The following is a 26,347-nucleotide window of genomic DNA, read 5'->3' as shown; positions in this document are numbered from 1 at the left end:
GCACTTCTTGTGCAGATTTTGGAGTTGGTCTCAGCGGCGTACCATAGACTTGCTCGGATTTCAGCTACCAGAGGAGACTTGAGGTATAACTGCATGGCATCCGCAGTTCTGAAGTCCCCGTCTATTTTACTTTAGTTGTGTGTTTATTTTCAGACAGCTTTATTTTATTTAGACCTTTATTTATATTTATTCTAGAAACTCGTGCACTTGTGACACCAATTCTAGGATAGTATTTAGACACCGTTATTTTTATGAATTATTTTACTATATTTCAAACTTTGCTTCCGCATTTTTTCCTTGATTATTAATAATTTAAAAAAATTAGTTAATATTATTCTAACGTTGGCTTGCCTAGCAGGTGAAATGTTAGGCGCCATCACGGTCCGAAGGAGGGAATTTTGGGTCGTGACATCATCATGCATAGCAGCCCGCCACTCAGGGTATTTCTTGGCTTGAGAAAATGTGGTAGGAGCAAGAGGTAGCTGCTTTGGTGAGGATACAACAAGGTAGTCAAAAATGACCTTAGGTTTGAAAATGTTGTTCTGTGCTCTAGTGACCATGGGATGATTGGAAGATTTCAACCTAGGCTGTGGTTGAGACAACGATGATTGAGATGGAGAAGACATATCAGTAGGTGAGTTAGGTGTAAAAGATACCTGTGAAGGAGAAGATGAACTTACAGATGTCTCTGGTGGCGTGTCACCCGCAATGGTAGGAGTTGAGGTGATCTCTGGAGTGACCTGTGCAGCAAGTTGTTCAAGGTGTGAAGGTGTAGGGAGTGGGATTGGTGTAGCAGTGTCACCTTGCGAGTTGGAATGTACAGAAGGGCTTTCTGAAGGATAGTTCCAAGAGTCAATATTGTGAGAAGATGCTCGGGCAAGAACGGAAAAGTTTGATTTGAAGGGAAAGATATGTTCAACAAAAGAAACATATCTGGAAAGATAATTTATAATTAAAAATATTTTTGGGGCCCCAAAATTTAGGGGGCCTAAAGTAAAGGCTCTACTAGCCTCCATGTTGTAGAAAGTCCAGCCCTTTTCATCATCACGGTTCTTGAAAAGAAGCTTATCATCCCTTTGCTCGAATTACCCCCGATCTTTTCTTTTCTTAGTCATAAATAATCTACCAATGCACCGATAACCAGAAATCGCACAAGCAGACAACCACGCGATCCAATCATAGACGGTGGGCCCCCCCACTTAGCTTTAAGCTACCATAAAGATTCCTCATTCTCAATTACCATGATCTCGCACCGTCAACTCGCCAAATTTCTCGTAGTCCCTTGTTAAACTTTTCATGAACATTCCGAATTATCATCCCTAATCATATGTTCGACACTTCGCCGGGTAGTAGGTAGAACTCTTGCAGATTGTAAGGAGGACTTATTAGGTGTTGAATGCCATGATTCAACAGAAGAGACTTGAGAGCAACAAATTCGCCTCCTCCATCTGTATAGAATGTTTTAATTAACATATGAAACTGATTTGTTATCATGCGAGTGAAGTTTAGAAATATATCCTTAACTTCTGATTTAGCTTTTATGGGAAATAACCAAGTGTATTTGGTAAAATAATCAACAAACACCACATAGAAACAAAAATTATAAAATAGAAGAGATAGGGGAAGGACCCCAAACATCAGAGTAAACAACATCAAATGGTTTCGTACTAGAAATAGTGTTTGCACCGCAGGGTAGTCGGTGACTTTTATTATATATATACATGAATTGCAAAAGTTGAAAGACTCATTATTCACTACTCGAAGCTTAAAGCATGAAACACAAGCTTTAGTGATGCGAGGTTGTGGATGACCAAGTCGAGCATGCCAAAGATGGAGCGATGGTAATACTTGTGTGGTGAAATGAAATTTTGGGAAACTAGGTGATGAACAACTTGCTGTAGATGGTCATTCGTAGAGATCTCCATTACTCTGACCTTGCAGAAGACATGCTCCCGTATTCAAATCCTTCACAAGAAAGGAATACGGATAAAATTCAATAGAGGTTAGATTTTGACGACAAAATTTCACAACAGAAATTAATCTTTTCTTAATATAAGGAGAGCACAAAATATTGTGAAGTTTAAAGGAATTGGGAGGTGAGGAGAGAGAAGTATGGCCTATGTGTGTGATAGGAATAGTTTTACCATCTCCAACAATGATTTCATCCGTACTTAGAAATTCAGTAGAGGCCTGTAGAGATAGAGAACTATTGGTAATGTGATGAGAAGCTCCAAAATCAACTATCGAGTTGTTGGAAGGGCTGGAAGCATAATCCATATGATTGGCAAAGTTGTCTTGAGCTTCAATTGCATTATGAGATCTTGAGTGACAGATTTGGCTATATGGCCATATTTATCACATAACTGACATTGGATACGTTGTTGGTTGTTGCGATTAGTGTAAGAGGGATTGAAAGAGGTAGGATATTGAGATGTGTTGTTACAATGAGGGTTGGGGTTGCCTTCTGATGTGTTCCTGCGATTGAAAGTAGTAGGGTTTTTATTCTTGGAATTAGAGTTGCGGGACTTTTGGTGAAATTGGGCAGTGATGATTGGTGCGACGCTCTTTGGTTCTGAATGTTTTATGAATATTTCATGTGCCAGCAGTTTGTTGTAAAGTTCTTCGAAGGAAATAGGGTTATCTCTAGCCCTAATAGCAGTAGAGAGTTCCTTGTAGTCAGAACCTAGACCACTTAGAACTTTGATAAAAATTTCTTCATCCGATAATGGGAAACCACTAAAGGCGAGATCATCAACGATTGATTTGATTTCTTTCATGTATTCACCAAACTGAACGTGAGTCCTTTTTTTGGTTGGCAAGAGTATCACGAAGGCCGAATATGCGTGAATGAGATTTATTGGCATAAGTGGTTTGAAGTATATTCCAGGCATGGTTGGCAGTGGATGCGTGAGCTATCAGAGGTGCTATTGTGGGATCAACTGATGCCATGATGGCATTGCGAACCAGACTGTCTTGCCTTAGCCAAAGGTGAAAGGTGTTGTTGGGAACTTCTTTGTTAGATTCATCTGGTATATGAGTGGGTGGAGGAGTGGATGAACTATCAACAAATCCACAAAGATCATATCCAAAAAGATATGTGGTGACTTGGGATTTCCAAGTGGAGTAGTTCGAACTCCCAAATAGTTTCAAGGAGAGTTGGCTGGCAGGATTGAAAGAGATGAGTTGAGAGGGTTGAACAATGCTGCTCTGGTTGACTGGAACGATGAGTGAGGAAGAGGTTGATGACAAAGATAGTGGTGTTTTGTCACCCATTCTGGAAAAAAAGGACAACTCGTGTGAGTTTATTTTAAGCTTTTGATACCATATAAGAGTTGATAAGAATTGTAAAAGGCTTGTCTATGTTGATTATAGTAGAGAAGTTTATATATTACTACAAGAGGAGAAGGGAGAGATGAGACAGAGTTCTATGTACATAAGACTTTTGAGGAGATAAGAAATAATCTCATAAGATACAACTTAAACTAGGACTCCTGGATGGGCTTGGAGTATCTATCCTTATCAATATATACATATCGAATTAATTTCTTATTTTTTATCTTTTAAAGTTCAAACAAAATCCAATCATATTGATATCGACAAACGAGTCACCACACGATGATCTACATTGGTCATTCAAAGAAATTTGTACATTATTCTTTTATGTATAATTTTTTAGTTAAGGTTTTATTTTGATAATATTAATATTATTTTATAAAATTATATACTGCGTGACTTGGCATACACGTGCAACGTACGTACCGAAAGACTAGTTATTATTAAATAGACAGTCTTTCTTTCTACTTTTATAAGAATTTTGTACTTTTATTCTTTTTTTTACAAGTTTCAATATTGTCTAAGCAAAAATAAGAAAAAAAATTTATAATTAAAAATATTTTAGACGCCCCAATATTTAGAGGGCCTAAAGCAAAGGCTCAACTAGCCTCCATGTTGTAGAAAGTCCATCCCTTTTCATCATCATGGTTCTTGAAAAGAAGCTTATCATCAGGAGATTCTAGTTTCTTGGTTGAAAATTTGAGATGGCATTTTACAAATTGAGGACTCGAGATGAGGGAACACCACGATTCAGAAACACAATTCATCCTCATCAATGCTTTTACAGGTAGGCGCTAGAGTATTTCTGATATAATATCTTGGTGAAGAATTGAATCGCCCGTCCGTTGATGTTCGTGCTCTGTGCTTTGACATTGTGCCTTCCAAATTTTTGTGTGTTTCAAGAATTTGAGTCAAATGGGAGAGTTGAGGTGTGATTTACAAGAACTAGTATATGAATTCAAATGGGAGCCACGTTGAGAAAATTAAATTTTTATTAGTCTGCTATAGAGTATACCCGAGATATATATGTATCTAATTAATTTTTTATTATTCATCTTTGTAAGTTCAAACAAAATCAATTATATTGACGTCGACAAACAAGTCGCCACACGATGATCTGCATTGGTCATTCAAAAATATTTGTACATTATTCTTTTATGTATAGGTTTTTAGTAAAAGTTTTATTTTGATAATATTAATATTATTTTATAAAACTGTGTACTGCGTGACTCGGCAAATACGTGCAACGTACGTGTCGAAAGACTAGTTATTATTAAATAGACAGTCAATCTTTCTACTTTTATGAGGATTTTGTACTTTTATTCTTTTTTATATAAGTTTTAATATTGTATAAGCAAATTTAAGAAAGAAAATTTATAATTAAAAATATTTTTGGGGCCCCAAAATTTAGGAGGCCTAAAGCAAAAGCTCTACTAGCCTCCCTGTTGCAAAAAGTACAACCATTTTCATCATCATGGTTCTTGAAAAGAAGCTTATAACCAAAAGATTCTAGTTTCTTGGTTGAAAACTTGAGATGGATTTTACAAATTGAGGACTCGAGATGAGGGAACACCAAGATTCAGAAACATACTCCACCCCCATCAGTGCTTTTACATATAGGCGCAAGAGTATTTCTAATATCATATCTTTGTGAAGAATTGAATCTCCCCGCCGTTGATGTTCGTGCTATGTGCTTAGACATTGCGCCTTCCAAATTTTGGTGTGTTTCAAGAATTCGAGTCAAACGGGAGAGTTGAGGTGTGATTTGCAAGAACTAGTATATGAATTCAAATGGGAGTCGTATTGAGAAAATTAAATTCTTATTAGTCTGTTATAGAGTATACCCGAGATACATACGTATCTAATTAATTTCTCATTGTTCGTCTTTGTAAGTTCAAATAAAATCCAATCATATTAACATCGACAATCGATTCTTCACACGATGATCCGCATTGGTCATTCAAAAACGTTTGTACATTATTCTTTTATGTATAATTTTTAGTAAAAGTTTTATTTTAATAATATTAATATTATTTTATAAAATTGTGTACTGCATGACTCGGCATACACCTACAACGTACGTGTCGAAAGACTAGTTATTATTAAATAGACAATCTTTCTTTCTACTTTTATAAAGATTTTATACTTTTATTCTTTTTTCTATAAGTTTTAATATTGTCTAAGCAAAAATAAGAAAGAAAATTTACAATTAAAAATATTTTTGGGGGCTCAAAATTTAGGGGGCCTAAAGCAAAGGCTCTACTAGCCTCCCTATTGTACAAAGTCCAGCCCTTTTCATCATCATGATTCTTGAAAAAGAAGCTTATCATCAAGAGACTCTAGTTTCTTGGTTGAAAATTTGAGATGACATTTTACAAATTAAGGACTCGAGATGAGGGAACACCAAAATTCAGAAATACACTTCATCCTCATCAATGCTTTTACAGGTAGGCGCTAGAGTATTTCTGATATAATATCTTGGTGAAGAATTGAATCGCCCCGCCGTTGATGTTCGTGCTCTGTACTTTGACATTGTGCCTTCCAAAATTTTTATGTGTTTCAAGAATTTGAGTCAAATGGGAGAGTTGAGGTGTGATTTGCAAGAACTAGTATATGAATTCAAATGGGAGCCACGTTGAGAAAATTAAATTTTTATTAGTCTGTTATAGAGTATACCCGAGATATATATGTATCTAATTAATTTCTTATTGTTCATCTTTATAAGTTCAAACAAAATCAATCATATTGATATCGACAAACAAGTCGCCACACGATGATCTGCATTGGTCATTCAAAGAAATTTGTACATTATTCTTTTATGTATAAATTTTTAGTAAAAGTTTTATTTTGATAATATTAATATTATTATATAAAATTGTGTACTGCATGACTCGGTATACATGTGCAACGTACGTGCCGAAAGACTAATTATTATTAAATTGATAGTCTTTCTTTTTACTTTTATAAGGATTTTGTACTTTTATTCTTTTTTCTATAAGTTTCAATATTGGCTAAGCAAAAATAAGAAAGATAATTTATAATTAAAAATATTTTTGGGGCCCTACAATTTAGGGGGGCTAAAGTAAAGGCTATACTAGCCTCCATGTTGTAGAAAGTCCAGCCCTTTTCATCATCACGGTTCTTGAAAAGAAGCTTATCATCCCTTTGCTCGAATTACCCCCGATCTTTTTTTTTCTTAGTCATAAATAATCTACCAATGCACCGATAACCAGAAATTGCACAAGCAGACAACCACGCGATCCAATCATAGACGGTGGGCTCCCCCACTTAGCTTTAAGCTACCATAAAGATTCCTCATTCTCAATTACCATGATCTCGCACTGTCAACTCGCCAAATTTCTCGTAGTCCCTTGTTAAACTTTTCATGAACATTTCGAATTATCAGCCCTAATCATATGTTCGACACTTTGCCGGGTAGTAGGTAGAACTCTTCGTAGAAACTTCATCAAAATCATGCAACCGCTAACCTGCTCATAGGAGATAACCCGCCTGTGGAATTCCATACCGACACCTTCCAACGATATTGCACTGGGTACAACTACTACGAAATCAGTAAACCCTCCTGAGCCCATGCTCGTCCACCGGTTGTACAAGCCTGCCCATTCCCCATTGACACCAACTGAAAGTTCGACAATACATTCCAAACTCAAACGCACAAGTCATAAATCACGATAAAAACCTATTCCAAGGCTCGGAACTCCAAACGGGCATTGATAACATAAAAATTCACTTCAAATCAAACTTAAGAAATCCTTAAACTTTCAAAATGTCAACCTTCAATAATTGGCATCGAAATACTCCTAGGCGACCCGATACTCAACCTGAACATACGTCCAAGTCTGAAATCATCATACGGGCCTATTAGAACCTTTAAATCCCAATTCCGAGGTTGTTTACTCAAAAGTCAAACGCTTGGTTAACTCTCCCAACTTAAAGCTTCTAAATTGAGAATTTTCCTTCCGAAACAACTCCGATCTTCCGAAATTCAATTCCGACCACACGTACAAGTCCTAAAACATTAAGTGAAGCTATCAAGGCCTCAAACCGCCGAACGACACACTAGATCTCAAAACGACTGGTCGGGTCGTTACAATCTCCCCCACTTAAAACATATGTTCGTCCTCGAACGTGCCTAGAGCTGCTCCGGAGTTGCCCCAAAATCACTGTTCAATACCTTGTGCACCTACCCGTGCCACCACAACCCAGGTGAGCACATTAGCTCGCGCCAGACTGAAGATCCTCCCTTTTATTTTAGCCAACAAGCCTTAGGACCAAATTCCAACTTCTGAATTTCCTTACAAGACTTGATCCTAACGTACGAACACCGTACCAATCTCCACATGATGAACCCACACATGATCATCCATCCATGCTGACATCACACAATGCACTACATAACTCATTTGCCCATGGTAACCTCCTCCAAGCACAACAACTGCAAATCACTGACATGATGCCCATAGCATACCTCATGACACATATAAGCCCGGTCTCAACCCTCACAATAATGCAACGAAGAAGGAGACGTGCAGGAACTCATAACCACCTGTCAAATCAATAACTCCCGGAGTTCTCCGCTTGACAAGAACTGTTACCTCATTCTGAACTGAATAATGACATTTTCTCTTTAATATATCTTACATAGATCTGATCGCACTAACTTCAGGTCCAATAATCCCGTCTCACCCAGTACAAGCTGCTCAGGCAATAATCCACCTCAAATACTGATCAAGATCTCATATAACCCCATAAATGCGCCAACAAGTTACAACCCGAATACGACATATAAGGGAGAACGAACTCTGGAAAAAGAACTACCCGGCTTGCGTAATGAATAAAACGACCGAAGAGATTCTATGAACCTTTCTCAGAGAATGATAAACAAATACACAAAAATAAGTATAGGGATCCGTACTCAACATTTAATTATCGCGGCGTGCAACCCGATCCAAATAACATACTCGTGGCGGCGTGCCACTCGATCCACTCATAACAATCAATAAGAAAATACTCATCGAGCCATAATTCTCATACCTACGGAATGCCCGAATATCGACCACAAGTATGCCAAGTGCATAATACAACCCTGGGGAGACGGATAGCGCCATGTGCTACAAAACTCGAGGTCGACTACGGTGCAATAACGACAAGCTAGACAGGACCACAACACACGTGTAAAAAATCAAGCCGTCTCATAACCCACATGGCATAATCGAGTATTACAGAGAATAGCTGACAACGGGAATAACACCCAATACTCGAAGACTTCTCCATAAACAGTACTAGGCTGAATGAGCACATCCGATCTGATGTTAATCTACTAGAGGACCTCAAGACGATTCCACTTATCCCATGCTAGGTTAATAACCTTGCAAGGATCCACAATAACCATATTCATGGCACATAAGAGCAGTCGTCGAATCCGAACAAACTCACACAGTCCACAACCAAATAAATAGAGCGCCTTTCAGGCATAAACTCCCACATTAGCGATAGTACCAGAATCTCCATACTTGATTTCAATCTTTAACAATCAAGTGACTAATATGACACACTTATACGATTTTTCCTGTTGGATACGCTTCCACGACCTTCTGTACCAGGTAGCAAGTCTGCACTTCCACACCACTAACCGTACTAATTTTGTAAAGCAAATCAAGAACCCACAATTCGATACACAATTCCTCTTCTACAAAACACCATTCTCAGGCGACACTAAGATAATGCTAGCTCACTCTGAACATCTGAATTCTTCCCCGATCATCTAATATCGTGACATTCTTATCAACACCGAGCCACAACCTTGATCCTCAACTTCCAATTCCCATGCCGCTCACTGCACCTATTATGTCGCTACGTGAGAGTACAAGAATTCATCATAACCCCTGAACTACTAGTAGAATGAACACTCCATTGGCTAGGAATATTTCACTTAACTCATTTCAGAAGAACCATTGCAACACGCAACTGAATTCCCATAACCGCATAAAATACAAATCTCAAATCATGGTCTAAACTGCCATAACTCTTCCGGGATCCATTTACATATAACAAGGCCATTTGAACCAAATACCTCCCAAATCAATCAAATTATGGTAGTTGTCAAGCCTGCGGATACAACCACAAACCACATGCATAACTTAACACGCCGAAGGAACTAATCATTGCCACAATCATGTTGATTCAAACCATTACTAACTAACCCTACTTCTTCCAATTTACTCTTGACTTGCCTTAGAAATAATAATAGCTCCATTCAAAACATAATTGAACTTAACAACACTCATCCCGAGTGACCCAATCCACGAGGCCACATCATCTCAATACCCATGAACCATCTCATACCCTCCTCAAGCGCACAATGGCATCTCTCACTGGTACACCCATTCTGCAAGACCTTCCGCGAATCCGAAGTTATTTCTCCCATTCCTCCAATACTACCCCACAGACTCGATGATAACATAGAAAATTCCCCCAAGTATTCTTCACACCCTACTGCAAACTCCCGGTCTTCAGCCACACAATAAACCCAAAAATCCTTAGACACTGCACTTATTTCCTTGAACCCATTAGAACCACTGTTGAGAGTCACCCACTCCGACTTGGTCCCAAATGTAATCAAACTCCAACGCTCCGTTAGCACATGAACACTCCCAAAGAAGCAACCAGATGAACTCCTTTCCTTGTACAACACATCCACAAGAAGCATAAACTCTGAGTCTTTCTAAAACTTGCACCTGAATCGATAAGGCGAAATATAGCACACATTCATCAAGTTCTTTGCTCGAATTACCCCTGATATTTTCTTTCTTTAGTCATAAATAATCCACCAATGCACTGATAACCAAAAACCGCACAAGCAGACAACCACGTGATCCAGTGGTAGGCGGTGGGCTCCCCCACTTAGCTTTAAGCTACAATCACATAAATCTAGAACCCACAAAGATTCCTCCTTCTCAATTAGCATGATCTCGCACCGTCAACCCGCTAAATTTCTCACAGTCTCTTTTTAAACTTTTCATGAACATTCCGAATTATCAACCACAATTGCATATTCGACCTTCTACCGAGTAGTAAGTAGAACTCTTCATAGAAACTTCATCAAAATCATGATATCGCTAACCTGCTCATATGAGATAACCCACATGTGGAGTTCCATACTGATATCTTCCAACGATGCTACGCTGGGTACAACTACCATGAAATCAGTAAATCCTCCTCAGCCCATGCTCGTCCATCAGCTGTAAAAGTCTGCTCATTCCCCATTGACATCAACTGAAAGTCCGATAATATATTCCAAGTTCAAAATCACGTCGCATCCCATAATGATAATCGAGCTTTTATACCCTTCTTCATTCCAAGCAAACTTATTTCCGCCATATTCAACCTTCTTTAGCATAGTAGCCACTATTCCAAATAAAATTCGTAGACATAGTCACTCTCCACCATGATTCCCAATCGCTCTAACTTTCCTCAAAGCATGTGGCTATCCTACCACAGAATCCATATGCTACTCTGCCACCCCCACTTCGGTTAAACCATCTCCTTTAAGCAAATTCTCGACCTCTGCTTTTCATACTTGACCTGCTAGCAATTCAATCACTGCGAGACACATCCCACCATGTCCTTACTCCTCCTTTGCTGCCAAAATTCTACCTCTAATCTTAATCCATCTATAGCATCCGAACGGATAAATTGCCACCAACTCTAAGCCTCCCCGAAGATCATCTTTCTCGAGCCATCAACATTACAAATACCAATTCGATTTTGAAATCCATCTCTGACAACCACTTCCCAGGCACCATTTCACAACACCCTGCCCACAAGGCAAATCAAAGAAGACCACAACACCAACGAGCCTTAATGCATTCAAACAAGGACGACGTCACCACATCACGAATAAGAATTCCTCCACACTCGAAAATATCAAATCTCGTTACTCCATCAAATAAACCCTGAACACCCATAGTCCGATTGCCTTTCCTCTGCTGGAATTAAATGTCGAACCTCTAAGCCATGAACCGAGTAGTCCTCCTTTCAAGTCATTCATTGTTGTGGCACATAAATAAGCATCTTATCATTTATACCAACACTGTGTGATAACCATTCATGAATAGCATAATGCACCATGCGTAGCCGCGAACCCGTAGGCAACACCAACATTGCCCTGAAATGATAGAGCATCCCTCCATGAGGTGATGACAATAGCCCAATCAAATATGCAGGGAGAAACATCATGCACCACATCTGCAGTACCATTACAACTCCTCGATGCCCAATTGATAACAAGCACTCCACATTGTATAAGAATTAATAGAAAGGAAACGAAGGCATGATCCTTAGTGGAATCAAATTGTACGACGAGGAATCAAGAAGGGAAGTGATCCTAACAGTCATGTAGCCTCTCGAAGATAATAACAGACGTCGTTGTACCGATACGCAAGACTCTACTAGGCTTGCTCATGACTCGTGAGACCTAAGTGAACCTAACGCTCTGATACCAAACTGTCACAACTCAAAATCCCCTATAGGCCGTGATGGCGCCTAACGTCGCCGTCAGGCAAGCCAACAATGAATTTTTTAACTTAATTACTCATTTTTAATATTTTTGAAATCATAAATCCCATTAAATAAATAAAGTAAAAATCTGGTACTCGGTCAAACCCGTGATTCTCTTTACCAATTTCCGTATAAAGTATAAATTACAAGATAAAATGATAATAATTACGTGACTACAATAATGAACATCCACTAGGAACCCCTAAAACCCGGTGTCATAAGTGAATGAGCATCTACTAAGAAATATAATAAAATACAATATTTGCCTGGAATACAAGTTAGACAGGAGAATGTAAGTAACTCTGATGGAGACTCTATATGCTGTGAATCGTAATATGGAATACAAATTACCATAAAGTCCCCGCAATAGCCGCGCCTCTGCGCCCAAAAGACCACCAGAAAAAAAAAAAAAAAAATATATATATATATATATATATATATATATATATATATATATATATATATATATATATATATATATATACATACATACATACACACACCTGCACAATAAGTGCAAAAATATAGCATGAGTACGCAAATCAATGTGTACCCAGTAAGTATCTAGCCTAACTCCGGAGAAGTAGTGACGAGGGGTCGACATTGACACTTACTAGTGCTCCAATATATCAAGTGCAATAGAAAGTAAACAAGTATAAGGCAAGGTAAAAGTAAATAAACAGTATAAACAAATATAGGTACGTAGTACGTTCCTCCTCTGAATAGTAAATACAAGCTCTCAGTTATCGATCACCTCCTCAACAGGAGTATATATGTAAAATGGTCCCCACCAGATAGGTCGTCACAACTCAAATTAGGAAAGCTCACGGATACGATGGCTTCTTGTCAAATATTACGCATGACGTTGCCGAGGCGAACGGCCCGATCCCATAAGAGCGTTTCATAAAGCTGACGAGGCAAATGGCCCGATCCCATAAGAGTATTTATAGAAATGCTAAGGCGAATGGCCCGATCCCACTATAATATGTACACTGCTGAGGGTCGAACGGCACGAACCATAGATGCATTTATTATACTGCTGAGGCGAACAGTCCGCTCCCATGAGAATATGATACTGCTGAGGTGAACGGCCCAATCCCATTAGAATATGAAGCTTTAACGGGTCCTTGACCCCACTCACGAAGATACGTGTGCGTTATGAAATGTAAAGAAGCTTTTCAATGAAAACGCACAACGCGAGAGAATTTCGTAAGGGAAACAAAACTATTTTGCGGCTAATCAAGTAGCTCGTCAAATCTCTACAATAGCGAGTCTATCACTCTACGCAAGCCTAGTCTTAGGTCGCAACGCGAAATAAGGGAATTATACAGGCAAGGATAACTCAAAAAATACAATTAAAGCATGGCGTGAACCTAAGTCTACCCGGGCATAATCAGGAACTATAGCATGCGCACGGACACTCGTCACCTCATACGTGCGCAACTTCCACAACATGTAGCATACAATAAGAACAGCACATACGGGGTAATTTTTCCCTCACAGGGTTAGACATGAAATCTCCCCTTGAAGCTCTCCAAAAAAATGCCCAAACCAACAGAGAAATGAGGGAAATGAGCAAAAATCACGTACTTAACAAAGCATTATGCCCAGCGACTTTCGCACCAGCGGACCATTAGCCGCACCTGCGGAATAATCCATCGCAAGTGTGGTCCCCTCTATGGCCAGCCAAACCTGCTTCTGCGGAAAAATATTCGCTTCTGTGATCCTTCACTAGCCTGCCCAGCTCCGCTTCTGCCGAAGATTTGGTCGCTCCTGCAGAAGCGCACATGCGCTTAGGCCTTCGCATCTGCGGAAAGCCATGCCTCTTCACCTTTCGCTTATGCTCTCCCTTGCCCGCATCTGCGAGCTCGCATGTGTGGTGGATTCCTCGCACCTGCGCATCCAGCTAACCTCAACCTCATGCGCTTCTACGACTTTTGGGCCGCTTCTGCGGTCTCGCACCTGCGGCCAAAACCTCGCAGGTGCGATCACACTAGAACTGGAACTCCAGTTTTTCCTCAGGTCCAAACCTTGATTCATTAGCCATCCGAACTCTGCCTGAGGCCCCCGGAACTAGGGGTGTTCAACTGAACCGAAATCGAAAATCGAACCGAAACCGAGGCTTAATGGCTTATTGGTATCAGTTTAACGGACGGGGAACGGATTGAAATTTTTTTATTAACGGCTTATCGGTTTGGGGGCGGATTATTTAATTTTCTTAACGGATAATCCGTTAACCCGTTAAGAATATATATATATATATATATATATATATAATAATCAAAAATTCTTCTTCCACTACTAGTACTCTATCTATTACTAATTTACTATAAGACATTTAGTTATAATTTACTATTCCAATTCGTTACTATTAGATAATTTTGATGTCATGTGTTATACCCGGTATTCTCTTCTATTTCTTCTAATAGTTATAAGTTGTTAATAGGCTCATCCCCAGAGATGATTCTACTGGAAAATAAGCTGGAATGTAGCTCTATATTTCTTCTATTTAGCTCTCTTCTTAGGTGCCATATTCTATAGACTGGAATGTAGTTTGCTAAGTATAAAAATTTTATTTTGAGTCACAGCAGTCAGCAAACAATCCGATAAACCGTCCGATAACCGCCCGATAAGAGCTAAACTGATACCAATCCGCCCGATATCTTATCGGGTGGCTAGCGGATTAATATATTTAAAAGCCGATAACCGATAAGCCAAACCGTTAAGAGCAAATAACCGCCCAATCCGCTCGATAAGCAGCCCTACCCGGAACCTCAACCAAACATACCAACCAGTTCTAAAACACGATACGAACTTAGTCGAAGCCTCAAATCACGTCAAACAACATCAAAACTATGAATCGACGATCGAAACCTTTCTTTAAACTTTCAAACTTCGCCGAGCGCGTCCGAATCATACTTAAACATTCTGGAATGACGCCAAACTTTACGCACAAGTCATAAATCACGATACGAACCTATTCCAATGCTCGAAACTCCAAACGGGCATCGATAATATAAAAATTCACTTCAAATCAAACTTAAGAAATCCATAAACTTTCAAAATGCCAATCTTCCATAATTAGCATCGAAATACTCCTGGGCGACCCGATACCCAACTCGAATATACGTCCAAGTCCGAAATCATCATACGAACCTATTGGAATCTTCAAATCCCGAATCCGAGGTCATTTACTCAAAAGTCAAACACTTGGTCAACTCTCCCAACTTAAAGCTTCCGAATTGAGAATTTTCCTTCCGAAACGACTCTGATCTTCCGAAATTCAATTCCGATCACACGTACAAGTCCTAAAACATGAAGTGAAGCTACTCAAGGCCTCAAATCGCCGAACGACGCGCTAGAGCTCAAAACGACCGGTCGGGTCGTTACAATCTTTTAGTAAAAGTTTTATTTTGATAATATTAATATTATTATATAAAATTGTGTATTGCATGACTCGGTATACACGTGTAATGTATGTGCCGAAAGACTAGTTATTATTAAATAGATAGTCTTTCTTTTTACTTTTATAAGGATTTTGTACTTTTATTCTTTTTTTCTATAAGTTTCAATAATGTCTAAGCAAAAATAAGTAAGAAAATTAAAAATTAAAAATATTTTTGGGGCCCCAAAATTTAGAGGGCCTCAAAGGCTCTACTAGCCCCCTGTTGTAGAAAGTCTAGCCCTTTTCATCATCATGGTTCTTGAAAAGAAGATCATCATTAGGAGATTCTAGCTTCTTGTTTGAAAATTTGAGATGGCTTTTTACAAATTGAGGATTTGAGATGAGGGAACACCAAGATTCAGAAACACACTTCATCCTCATCAATGCTTTTACAGGTAGGCGCAAGAGTATTTCTGATATCATATCTTAGTGAAGAATTGAATCACCCCGCCGTTGATGTTCGTGCTTTGATGTTCGTGCTATGTGCTTCGACATTACGCCTTCCAAATTTTTGTGTGTTTCAAGAATTTGAGTTAGATGGGAGAGTTAAGGTGTGATTTGCAAGAACTAGTATATGAATTCAAATGGGAGCCGCGTTGAGAAAATTAAATTCTTATTAGTCTCTTATAGAGTATTCCCAAGATACATACGTATCTAATTAATTTCTTATTGTTCATCTTTGTAAGTTCAAACAAAATCCAATCATATTGACATCGACAAATGAGTCACCACACGATGATCCGCATTGGTCATTCAAAGAAATTTGTACATTATTCTTTTATGTATAATTTTTTAGTAAAAGTTTTATTTTGATAATATTAATATTATTTTATAAAATTATGTATTGCATGACTCGGTGGTCTATGCCTGGAAATTAAAATCTGATTTCTCTCGTATCATGCTAGTACGTGCAAGTTTTAATTTTACGCGACAAAGCTCAATGAGTTGGATTTGAGAGAGACGTGCCTATTGAAATAGGTGGCTTGCCTTGCATGTCAAATTAGTAGACTTTTCTCATTTTATACCCCCCATATAAAATCCAGAATCCATATATACGAGAAAGTAGAGTCAAACTTCAAATTCATTTAAAGAAGAAAGCGATTGCAAAATTGGTGGTTGTGAGGGAGGATTTTTCAGCACATGCTCCATCGTAAGCTGCTAACTTCTCTCAACTGTTCCAGACTGAATATTTTTACTCCTTAGTTTGTTATAAAACCTGAGTGCATTAACATTGTGATTGTCTACTAATTACTAATAATATTAGTAGGTGCCTCTTTGATGTTGAAATGAACGTGTGTGTGTTGTACCTGTACTTCTACATTATAAATTTAGTTCAAGTAGTTAGTCATTTAACTTTTAATTGGGGGGTCAATTTTGAAGCCTAATTTCCCAGTCGTTTCCTCCGTTGTTTGCATTACTCAACAAGTCCAGATTCCTACTCAATTCATCAGTCTTCAGTTATGTATTTCACTGTCAATGATCTCTAATCCAGAAAAATTATCAAAATTACAAAACCAAGTCAAGGATTCAAGAATTGAAATAATGCACAAAATAACAAAATACTGGTCCTATTCTGAATCTTCTCCGTATTTCTAAACTAGAAAATTCACACCCTCTTCGTCAGTTGTATACTAGCCTGTTAAGAGCTCAAAAGATCCTATTTTATCTGAGTCTCTAAAATATTTCTTTTCCTATGATTTAATTTTACAGAAGTATAGTACTTATCTTTGATCAGGTACAATGTCACTTAGGATAACGCCAATTTGAAGCAACTGCATTATATAATACATTTTTAAAAGGAAAGAATCAACTGTAAGGTATCTTCACATTAGAATATTGAAAGCAAGCTTGGACTTTTACCAAGTCAACTAACACAACCCACCCCCGAAATACCGAAGACAGAAGATTGATAATTTGTGATATATGGAGTAGTTTGAAACGTCTCGACCTACCAATTCAGGTATTGGAAGGAGATGAAACTGATCCTACTATTCTGTGCCTCACTCTGGTTGTGTTCCACTTTCAGCAATTCACAAAGGAGCGTCCATAATCGCACTTCTAACTTCCAAGTGGGAGTGATTCTTGATTTGAAGTCAGTGGTCGGAAGTATGTGTCTAAGCTGCATGTCCATTGCCCTCTCTGATTTCTATTTGATTCACAGCAACTACTCGACGAGGCTGTCTCTTCATGTTAGGGACTCTCAAGGACAAGCCATTGAAGCTGCTGCTTCTGGTAAACACTATTGCATATTAAGCACCTACATCGGATTGCTAAACCTTAGAACTGAAGAGAACTTATCAACATTATTTGCCTTGTTGCAGGTCTCAATTTGCTGAAAGATATCAAGGTAGATGCAATCTTAGGTCCTCAGAAATCAGCTCAAGCCAACTTTCTGATGGATCTTGGAGACAGAGCTCAGGTCCCCATAATTTCTTTTTCTGCAACAAGTCCTTCTCTTCATACTCGAACTCCTTACTTTGTTCAAGCTGCACAAGGCGATGACACTCAAGTTGGCGCCATTGCTGCCATAGTTAAAACCTTCCAGTGGAGTCAGGTTGTTATGATATTTGAAGACTCAGAATATGGTAGTGGCATTGTTCCCTACTTATCTAATGCATTCCAAGATGTGAATGCTCACATTTCATATAAAAGTGTTTTTCCTGTTTCGGCAAGTGATGAATTTATACTCAAAGAGCTATACAAGATGATGACTTTACAAACAAGGGTGTTTGTGGTCCACATGTCACATACACTTGGCGCCAGACTCTTTCTGAAAGCCAAAGAAATCGGAATGATGGAGAAGGGCTATGCCTGGATCATCACCAGTGGACTAATGGATTTAGCCTACTTGATGGATTCTGATGTTGCTGAAGCAATGCAAGGGGTATTAGGTGTGAAACCTCTTATACCAAAATCTGAACAGCTCCGGTCTTTCTCTAATAGGTTGAAGAAAAAGTCCCTTGAGAAAAGTCCTGGCATCGGACGAGCAGATTTGAGCGTTTTTTGCCTGTGGGCATATGATACTTTGTGGGCACTGGCTATGGCTGCAGAAAGAGTTGGATTGAAAGAGCCACCGAAAACTTTAAAGAATTCAACTGTTAATCTCAATGTTTCAAACCTTTTCAATTTTGGGAACTCAGAAGTCGGCCCAAAACTTCTAAAAGCAATATCAGAGACCAAATTTGAGGGGCTTTCAGGGAAGTTTCGCCTTTTAAATGGCAAGATGGAGTCATCATCTTATCAGATGATTAATGTGCTTGGGAACGGACAGAAGGAAGTAGGAATATGGAAACCATCTCTTGGAATAAGGAGGGAACTGAATTGGAACACCACAACTCATGATACAAGCTCAAGGGAAAATATGAAGAGTATCATATGGCCTGGTGATTCAACAGTCGTGCCCAAGGGATGGGAAGTTCCAATGTCTGGTAAAAAGCTAAGAATTGGAGTGCCAGTGAAAGCTGGTTTCACGGATTTTGTGAGAGTAGTAAAGGACACTCAGGTCAATGCCCACATTATCAGCGGATTCTACATAGACGTGTTCAAATCTGTCATGGAAGCGTTGCCATATTCTGTGCCATATGAGCTTGTTCCCTTTGAAAATCCTGATGGCTCTAGTGCAGGGACTTATAATGATCTTATTTACCAAGTGTTTCTTCAGGTAAGCTGGGTAGACTTTATTTTCCGTCCTCTCCTGCAAAATCAGTAAGTGAACAATTACTAACTTCAGTCAGTAATGATACAATGTATGCAGAACTATGATGCTGCAATTGGAGATATAACTATCACAGCAAACAGATCAAAATACGTGGACTTCACGTTGCCATTTGCAGAAGGAGGAGTTATTAGCATCGTGCCAATCACGTACGAAGATGTCAATGATATATGGGCTTTCCTAAAGCCCCTAAAGAAAGAACTTTGGCTAACAAGTATAGCATTTTTCTTTCTTACGGGTCTGGCGGTCTGGATACTTGAACATAGGGTGAGCTCTGCCTTTCGAGGTCCTCCTTCTCAACATGTTGGCATGATCTTCTACTTTCCCTTCTCAACACTAGTATTTGCACACCGTGAGTACTAAATAAATCTCTCAGATTTTATTTTAAAGATTTTCCTATAATAGGGTACAGGACAACACGTGAACTCACAAATATGTATGATCTGTTTGTAGGAGAAAGAATAGTGAACAATTTAGCTCGACTGGTTGTAGTGGTATGGATGTTCGTCATACTCATCCTGAACTCCACTTACACTGCAAGCTTATCATCAAGATTAACCGTACAAAGACTACAACCAGCAATCACAGATGTTAGCGAGCTAATCAAGAATAGAGATTTTGTTGGGTGCCAAGAAGGCTCATTCATAGTGGACTTCTTGAGAAAAAAGGGATTTGATGATTCCAGGATCAGGACATTCACTTCCCCATATGACTGTGATGAAGCCTTGTCTAGAGGAAGTAAAAGTGGTGGCATATCAGCATACTATGATGTCATTCCCTACTCCAAGCTCTTCCTATCCAAACATTGCGACAAATATATGACAGTTGGGCCTACCTATCGCACGGACGGCTTTGCCTTTGTAAGACATTTCATCTCCATCCATGCTGTTCTTGTTTGTGAAGATTAGTTTGCCCTGAAAATGACTATCTCATGCTACTGCATTTAAAATCAAACAGGTTTTCCCTAAAGGATCTCCTTTAGTTGCTGATGTGTCTCGAGCAGTCATAGAATTAACAGAGAATGGGAAGATATTGGAAATGGAGCAACATTGGTTGAGAAATGAACAAACCTGCGCAGGACCAGATGACAATATGAACTCAATCACGATCTCGTTGCAAAGTTTCAAAGGCCTTTTTGCCATTACAGGAGGAGTTACAGCAGTAAGCCTCCTCATTTTTATAGCCAGCTACTTGTACAAGTACAGAGATTTCCACAGAAGAGTATCAAATTCTAGAATCACAATTTGGTCAAAAGTTGTAGCAATTTGCAGACACTTCGATCAGAGAGACCTCTCATCTGGACAACCCCAAGATAAACTTCCAGAATCTGGAATTAGTCCAAATAGTTCTTCAGACCATTCTGTTCAACCACCAAATTTACCAAGAAATCATTCCAACTCCAATGAAATAGTGTCCTCTGCACCAGAAGAGCTGCATGATGCCACTACTGCGACAATTCATTCTATGAATTTGGAAGACATGTCTGATGTACAACACTCAGGAGTAATTCTTCCATCTGCATAACTGAGTTGACTGTAAAGTTGCACTGTACATACTACCAGCTAATTGTGCAATTCTTTGATTTCTTACTTGTTAACGTTTTACTTGCCTCATCTTTTTCGACATCAGATAAGAATCAAACCAACTAAAATGGCTGCATTTCTCCATACGCTTCATAGGCACTAACTGCAAGGACTTGTGTGACCAACTTATGTATTATTCCTGAAAGTTGCTAGACCTCTACAATTTGTAGCTCAGGATCGTCACTCTTTCATGACTTAACTAACTTTTGTACTTGTTAAATAGAGGTGGCATATAGGCATTAACTTGGGAGGGTCAAATTAATAAGGGGGTCAAGATGAGTCAAATAACTGGCCTTAATTCAACCTGCCCAACAAGATCCAACCTCCCCACCTTTTTATTTTTATTTTTGAAAAAAAAAAAGTGAAACTAATGTATGTTTCTTAAATTATTAGCTTAAATTCTTCCAATTTACATAATTTTCAATCTCAATATTTAATTTTGGATATTTGGATTTGGGTTGCATGTAGACCCGTAGGGTTACTCTGTTTGACATGTTTCGACCCAATAGTTTAAACTTGAGCAATTTAGGATTTGTCTGTCACAACTTCCTGTCTCAAGCAGTTGTTTTACCCTTCTTTGTTTTTCTTTTAACCCTATTGTCAAGACTTCATTCCTCAACATAAACACATCAAGGGGATATATAAAAGTTAACGTCGATAAACTCTTGCTGAAGTCAAATGTCATGCACAAAAATGCACCACTTGGGAAACACAAGTTAACGTCGATAAACTACTGCTGAGTCCTGCATCTTACCCTACACGGTAGGACTGCAAACTCGTTGTTGAATAATGAACTTGGAAAATACTAGGTAGTTGATAGTCTTAGCTAGCTCGAGATTAGCACTTTGACATTTTCACCTTGTTGTATATGTTTTCCAACTTTGACAACATGAACCTTGGACTACCATGAAATCCGGTCTCACTATGTTAGTTTTTCCCATTTCTAACCGAAAGATTGGTTCACAATTCAATGGTAAGCCGATTTGTCCAGAAAAGAGAAGCAATCATATATAGAAGCCTATAGATAAAGGTAAGGAAATTTTGTAAATAGGGATATGGCTTTAACATAGTAGATCCTGCTAAGAATTGCAAAAGGAATTGCTTTTTGCCTGAGAATAAGATTAGCTAAGATGAACAGTCACAGCAGTAAGTTATATTTAGTTTTCATCCATGTATACATGATGGAAAAAACATTTACAGCTACAAGGCAAACGCCTTCTCTTCCCAAGCTGCAGTAGTGTAAATAGATTTCTACCATCCTCTACCAATACAAAGAGACGGAACCTAACAAGGATTCAGAAATCAAATTTTGAGAGCTACAAAATTAGGACTACGTTAATCAGAAGTCTATTGTACCTAGAACACATCAGAAGTTACATGGAGTGGCCTCTGATTGATAGCTAGTACTTGCTTCTTATACTCGAACTGGACCTTGTTAATTGCTTGACCACCTCTCTCATTGTGGGTCTTTTGCTAACTTCCTTCTCTGTACATCTAAGAGCCAGTGAAAGCACTTCAATTACTTGTTCCATGATATTTGAGTCTATGAATTCATCCAAAATGCTTGGATCCACAATCTTCTGAATTTCTTCAGCTTCTGCCCAAACAGACCTAACCCAACTCACGAAATCTGTACCCCCATAAAGTGAAGGATCCAAGGCCTTCTTTCGAGTTATAAGTTCCAACAGGACAACACCATAACTATAAACATCTGACTCCTTGCTCTTTGCAGCTGCAAATGCAGTCTCTGTCGACAAAACAGACAAGACATAGATATATTATTTTCTACAGACAACGAGGTCTCTAAAGAGAGGACAAACTGAAAGGCTGTATAAGAATAAATGAAAATTAGGAAAATACCTGGAGCCATGTATCCAACTGTACCCTGGAGGGTATTGGAGGGGGAAATTGCAGCAGACTGATCCAGAAGCTTCGCAATGCCAAAATCTGATATGTGAGGGTCCAGATCAGAGTCCAACAAGATATTCATGGGCTTGATATCTCTATGCATGATGGCAGGATCACAGTCAAAGTGGAGATATGACAACCCTTGAGCAGTTCCAAGAGCAATACGGTACCGAACGCTCCATTCCAATGTTACGGGTGGATTAGTCTCATGGAGGATATCATGAAGACTCCCGTTCTCCATGTAATTGTAAAGAATCAGTCCATAATCCTTTCTCAGCCAGAAGTCTTCTAATTTGACAAGATTACGGTGCCTAACCTTTCCAATTGTTTGAATTTCTCTAACCATACTTGTGCTTCCATCCTTTATACCAACAAACACCAGCTTTTTCACAGCATACGCTTTCCCTGGACCCAAGATGGCCTTATATACAATTCCATGTGCTCCCCTCCCAATGACATACTTATCATTTAGGTTTTCTGTAGCTTCCAATACTTTATTAAGCAGGGACGAAGCACCTTCTTGAGCAAATATTGCAACTTCTTTCCCAGAATTTTTGCGCCACAGAAGCATGTAAGCAATTACTAGGAATAAGGAAATGGTAAATAACAGCACCCCAAGTGCAATCAGTGCAGTTTCTGCTCCACTTAGGTGTCTTCCATTGCTTGATTGAAGATTACAAGGTCGTAGATTGCTATTCTCGGTGCAACTTGAGCCTTCTTCTGGATCATAGCGCAGGCAAAGTCCCAAGTTTCCTGAGAAAGAGGTAGGAGTTGAGTTTAGGAACTTCATCAGATTTGCTGGCACTGGACCAGAAAAGAGGTTGTGTGATACATTGACGAAAATCAACGAACTCATTCCATCAAGAACTCTTAAAGTTCCAGAAAGATTATTGCCAGCTATATCTAACTCCTCCAGGAAAGTAAATTTCCCTAGCTCGGCAGGAAGTTCACCTGTCAACCTGTTACTACTCAGATTTAACCACCTCAGTGTTTCTCTTGATGCAGTCGCAATTGCTGCAGGAATGCCCCCACTGAGTGCATTTCCACCAAGCTGCAGCATGGAGAGCTTCTTGAGTTCAAACAAGGAGGTTGGAATACCTCCTGAAAGATCATTCTCCTTCAGACCCAAAACGGATAGTTCTCTAAAGCTTCCAAACGTGGACGGGATCGAGCCACTCAACAAATTATGACTTACGTCAAGCTTCAACAGTCTCTGGCAGTTTGAAAGTTGAGGTGGCAGTACACCTTCCAAACTATTGTAAGACAGATCCAAACCCTGGAGGTTGACAAGGTTTGCCAGCTCCGGTGGTATAAACCCTGAGAGCTTATTCATTGATAAGTCAATTGATGTAACATTGCCAAGATTTGCCAAACTTGGGGGTATTTTCCCACTGAAGCCATTCTCACTGAGATCCAAGAAAATAGGATTTGTGTTCTTAACAAAATCTGGAATGGCACCTGAGAGATTATTCTTTTTGAGAATTACTCTCGTCAAAGTAGAACACTTTCCTAATTGAGAAGGAACGCCACCTTCAAGATGATTATAACCTAACATAAGCTTATTCAGTTGCTTGCCAAAACAAAGATTTGGTGGAACAGGACCTGAAAAGTTGTTCTTGGTGAAATCCAGCAGTGTTAGACTGCTGTTAATCCCCAAACCTTGAGGTATAACTCCAGTAAACCGATTTTCAAATAAGGATATGTTCTTCAGCTGTTCCAACTCGGTCATTTGAAGAGGTAACTCTCCGGTCAGGTTGTTCCTGTAGACAAGAACATTTTGAAGGCTTTGAATCTTCCAAATGCTAAGGGGAATTTCACCACTCAAATTGTTGGAATACAAAAAGAGATTCTGCAACTGACTGAGAGACCCTAGTTCACTAGGAATTTCACCTTCCAGTTGGTTTTCCGGTAAAAGTAATTCCAGCAAGGCTTGGCACTCGCCCAGCTCGGGTGGTATTTTTCCAGAGAAATTGTTGTCAGTAAGGTAAAGCTTCTCCAACTTTGTGAGCTGGCCCAGAGAAGCAGGAATAGGGCCACTTAAACCAGAAGAGATAGCAGCAAGAACTGTTAGGTTACTACAATTCCCCAAACCTTGTGGAAGTCCTCCATTAAAATGGTTGTATGACAAGATCAGATTGTCAAGATATTTGCAGTTACCCGAACAGAAAGGGATAGTGCCTTCTAGTCTATTATTGCTTACATCCAAATAAACAAGGTGTACTAGCTTATCTAAATTCTCAGGCAGGCTACCAACTAAACGGTTATCATTCAAATACAACTCTTTCAATTTAGTACAGTTTACTATAGAGGAAGGAATAGGACCTGATAACTCATTATCATAAAGCCAGAGAGACAAAAGCTGAGGCATGTTACCAACGCTAGATGGAATGGGACCACTTAACTTGTTACTATTAAAGAAGATGGTCTCCAAGTGTGGGATAGTAAACAAGGAATCAGGAATATTACCAGTCAATGAATTTGAAAACAAGTTTATGTAGGTTAAACTCTGTAAATTTCCAAGATTCTGAGGGATTTGTCCAGTAAAGGCGTTGTAGGACAGATCCAAGTAATCAAGAAGAGTGCAATTTCCCAGCTGCGAAGGAATGGAGCCAAAGAAAGCATTAACGCCCAAATCAATGGTACGCAAGCGCTGCAAATGACCAATTTCGGGCCCCAATTGGCCTGAGATTCCGTAGCCAGAGAGGTTCAAAGAAGTGATAAATTGTTTGCGATCACATTCAACACCAACCCAAGAACAAGGAGTGGAATCAGAAGCATTCCAAGAAGAGTTAATAGCTGAGGGTACAGTATCCCAGTGCCTAAGAAGGGAAAGTAGAGCTGTGCCATCAGAGCTAAGAGCATAACCAGACACAGAGAAGCAGCAGCAGTAGAAAAAGATGAAATTTTTAAAAGCAGCATTCATAATTTGAACAAGAAGAGTAAGAGAGTAACACTGAAAACTGGATTTTTAAGTAAAATAATTGGGGGTGTGGGAATTAAGAAGAACAATGCGGTTGTGAAGAAATTTGAAGTGTAGTTTAAGGAGGGGAAAACAAATGAAGAAGTAAGCTGCTCTTCTTCATTTGGAATTTTGTAGAATAGAGTGTTGGTCTTCTAAGTGTGAAAAGGAAATGGGAACATGTTGAAAAAGCATAATAAGGGCTGTCAAAGGGATAAATGTGAACTCTGTAAAACAGGAGTGGAGTTTTAACAACCTTAATAAGGAGTGGAGGGAAGTTGAGGTCGAATTCTTTATTCAGTAAAGCATACCTTAATAAAGAAATGGTCCCCTAAATGTTTCTGCCGGACGTGGCCCACATCTTCTTTTTCTGCCGAATAGCACTATTCTTCCTCTTCATTGACCTTCTTTTACCCAAATTCCATGTCCGACGACGAAGACCTCCTACCGGTAGCTACTGCCACCCACAGACCCACTCACTGTCCCGTCTTAGTTATGAGGTTTCATACGATAATTAAGAAGGAAGGCATAATACATACATAGATTTTTCCATAATATAATGCAATCGCTATAATTTAATATCACCAACACCAATTATATGATGAATAATGTATTATTATACTGATTATTTTTTATACAACCAACCAAGAATTGTATTATCTCATGCACAACTTTATGCTGGGTTTAATTATTCATTTATTACTATATAATCAACCAACCGGCCCCGAAAAAATGCATGAGATCCGACCTTTTACAAAGTTACAGAAAGATTTGTATAAGGTATATCAACATCACCAAAGATTCAAAGTATAGTCCATAAATAA

At 39.0% G+C, this 26,347-nt stretch overlaps 3 protein-coding genes across 4 annotated transcripts; 2 read left to right on the top strand and 1 right to left on the bottom strand.

The window, feature by feature from the left end:
- The first annotated feature begins 15,569 nt into the window (after positions 1 to 15,569).
- On the top strand, positions 15,570 to 18,894 carry LOC138908694 (glutamate receptor 2.7-like). The gene is made up of 4 exons (XM_070199378.1): positions 15,570 to 15,753; positions 17,385 to 17,590; positions 17,680 to 18,822; positions 18,881 to 18,894. The coding sequence occupies exons 2-4, from the start codon at positions 17,467 to 17,469 to the stop codon at positions 18,892 to 18,894; spliced, it is 1,281 nt and encodes a 426-aa protein (XP_070055479.1). The 5' UTR covers positions 15,570 to 15,753; positions 17,385 to 17,466.
- On the bottom strand, positions 18,485 to 26,029 carry LOC104092332 (receptor-like protein kinase). 2 transcript variants are annotated; one of them, XM_009597916.3, is made up of 3 exons: positions 22,517 to 26,029; positions 22,013 to 22,403; positions 18,485 to 19,052 (listed from the first exon to the last, which is right to left on the bottom strand). In XM_009597916.3, the coding sequence occupies exons 1-2, from the start codon at positions 25,485 to 25,487 to the stop codon at positions 22,057 to 22,059; spliced, it is 3,318 nt and encodes a 1,105-aa protein (XP_009596211.1). In that variant the 5' UTR covers positions 25,488 to 26,029; the 3' UTR covers positions 18,485 to 19,052; positions 22,013 to 22,056. The 2 variants fall into 2 exon arrangements, with proteins under 2 accessions (XP_009596211.1, XP_009596210.1); XM_009597915.4 differs by lacking the exon at positions 18,485 to 19,052 and having other exon boundaries at positions 21,778 to 22,403; positions 22,517 to 26,028.
- LOC104092333 (glutamate receptor 2.9-like) lies at positions 18,891 to 20,647 on the top strand. Its single transcript, XM_009597918.4, has 4 exons — positions 18,891 to 19,019; positions 19,113 to 19,425; positions 19,527 to 19,933; positions 20,031 to 20,647. Exons 1-4 carry the CDS (start codon positions 18,912 to 18,914, stop codon positions 20,595 to 20,597), a joined length of 1,395 nt encoding a protein of 464 aa, XP_009596213.3. The 5' UTR covers positions 18,891 to 18,911; the 3' UTR covers positions 20,598 to 20,647.
- Positions 26,030 to 26,347: the final 318 nt, after the last annotated feature.

The sequence above is a fragment of the Nicotiana tomentosiformis genome, chromosome 3, assembly GCF_000390325.3.
Source record: "Nicotiana tomentosiformis chromosome 3, ASM39032v3, whole genome shotgun sequence".
In the NCBI taxonomy this organism is placed as follows: domain Eukaryota; kingdom Viridiplantae; phylum Streptophyta; class Magnoliopsida; order Solanales; family Solanaceae; genus Nicotiana; species Nicotiana tomentosiformis.
The sequence above is the reverse complement of the archived record's forward strand: the minus strand, read 5'-3'. Positions and strand labels throughout refer to the sequence as shown.